Here is a 1,954-nt window from a genome sequence, read left to right as displayed (position 1 = left end):
ATTGACATTGTTGAATGTTGGTGGCTTATTCCTGGTAGACCTTTAAAGAGTGGACTGAGAGCATTTTCACATGACAAGAAATTGTTAGGGATGTGCTATCTTGCAAGAATGAACCAAGGAAGAGTCCACTTATATTTTGAGCATGGAATTTCCCAACCTCATGATGATGAAGTACCTGAGTAAATAGAGCTTACTTTCATTGCTCCTGAAGAAGACAAGGATGCACTTATCACCACACCAAATCCAATAAGAAGCCCAAATGATGTCTCAGCTACGAAGCCCAATGAAGAATCAGCAGCCCAAACCCAACTTGAAGCACTAGCCCAGGCCCAACCCAAATTATCAACCCAGGCTTAACTTATCTAAACCCAAGCCCACCTCAACCAAATCCACCACCACTAACATGAAACCCAAATCCAAACCCAAACTCACTACATCCAAGATTGCCAAGGCCAACAACACATCATTTAAATCTGCAACCAAACCCAAACCCAAGAACAAACCCTCATCATCTAAAGTCACAACCACTAAGCCTACAAACAATCCCCAACCCAAACCCACTTCAGTTAATTCTGCCAAGACCAAAGCTATTACCAGATTATCTGCTAGATCAGCAAGTAAAATAATAGAAAGTCAAGATGGTGGAGACTAAACCAACAGTAGTAGTGACTCATATGATTCTGTAGAAGACAACCTATATAAGCTTGACCCATTTAAAGGCTCAAGTGACTCTAATATTGATGGTGGAATTTCTGAAGCAAAGAAGAGGAATTTGAAGTTTAAGCATGCACCGGGGTCTGTCTGGAAAAAGGGGAAAGAGAAAGTGTTAGTGGAAGATGATGGAATTATAGTAGAGAATTCTGATGAGGAGGTGGACTGGTTACAAGTGTTAGGGAACAACGATGGTTCACATTATGATGCATATGATCCAATGCATGATGACTCTGATGGAAAAGACTCTTAGCAATCAGAAGAGTTAAATCCCCCCCCCCTCAGATTTTGAAGATGAACTAAGTGACGAAATAAGTGATGACATCTTTCCAATATTCTCACAAGGTGCTCGGTTTGGATAGCTGATGCTCCAAGTTGGAATGAAAATAAAATTCAGAAGAAATGAAAGCTACATGATGAGGGCAGTTTACAAGTGGAAGAATGAAGAAGTTAAATGTCCATGAGTTGCATATGCATCTAAGGACCATGAGGAGACATGCTGGCAGTTAAAGACATCCAACAATGAACATGTTTTAGGATGAACAAAAACAGGGCAGCAAATAAGAAGTGGCTTGCTCAGAACTTAGTTAAGAAGTTGAGGAAATACCTTAACTTGAAGCATTGTGTGGCAACGGCTTATTTCAAGAGGAGATGTGACCTGAATTTGAACAAGTCCTCCTTGATTAGAGCTTTAACAGATGCAAGGAATGCGGTGCATGGTGATGTAGCCGCACAGTATGGTTGACTTAGAGACTATGGTGAGACATTGCTTAAGAGCATCTATGGTCAACAGTCAAAATTGGAGTGATTCCACAGGTTAAAGGCGACCCAATATTTCCAAGAATGTATATTTGTCTAGATGGTTGCAAAAAGGGGTTCAAGGATGGATGTCGACTATTGATTGGTTTAGATGGAGCTTTCTTAAAGACGCAGTTCGAGGGACAAATACTTTTAGCTGTGGGGCAAGATGCCAGCACTCATATATATCCGATTGCTTGGGCGATTGTAGATATCGAGAATAAGGAGAACTGGAGGTGGTTTCTGGAATTGCTTCTTGAAGACCTTGGTGACTATGAACAAGATAAACGGAGCTTTATATCGGACATGCAAAAGGTACGTAACTTGAGCTTCATAATAATAATAATTTCTTCAATGATACACTGGTAGAATACTTAAGGAGTAAATTATACAACTTATTTACAAATTCAATTGTTTCAATTATAACTAGTAGAGTACTTAAGGA

At 39.9% G+C, this 1,954-nt stretch overlaps 1 protein-coding gene across 1 annotated transcript; it reads left to right on the top strand.

Moving 5' to 3' along the window:
* LOC107647593 (protein TonB-like) lies at nt 404-964 on the top strand. Its single transcript, XM_016351660.1, has 2 exons — nt 404-617; nt 720-964. The coding sequence occupies exons 1-2, from the start codon at nt 404-406 to the stop codon at nt 962-964; spliced, it is 459 nt and encodes a 152-aa protein (XP_016207146.1).

This window comes from Arachis ipaensis, chromosome B06 (genome assembly GCF_000816755.2).
Source record: "Arachis ipaensis cultivar K30076 chromosome B06, Araip1.1, whole genome shotgun sequence".
NCBI classification, from domain to species: domain Eukaryota; kingdom Viridiplantae; phylum Streptophyta; class Magnoliopsida; order Fabales; family Fabaceae; genus Arachis; species Arachis ipaensis.
Note: the sequence above shows the minus strand (reverse complement) of the source record. Positions and strands in the feature narration are given on the sequence as shown.

Bases quoted from the DNA above. Each gene is read 5' to 3' on its own strand.
- LOC107647593 (XM_016351660.1), top strand. From the start codon at position 404: ATGAAACCCAAATCCAAACCCAAACTCACTACATCCAAGATTGCCAAG. The intron at 618-719 runs GTAAAATAATAG...ACCCATTTAAAG, and splicing joins ATTATCTGCTAGATCAGCAA to GCTCAAGTGACTCTAATATT.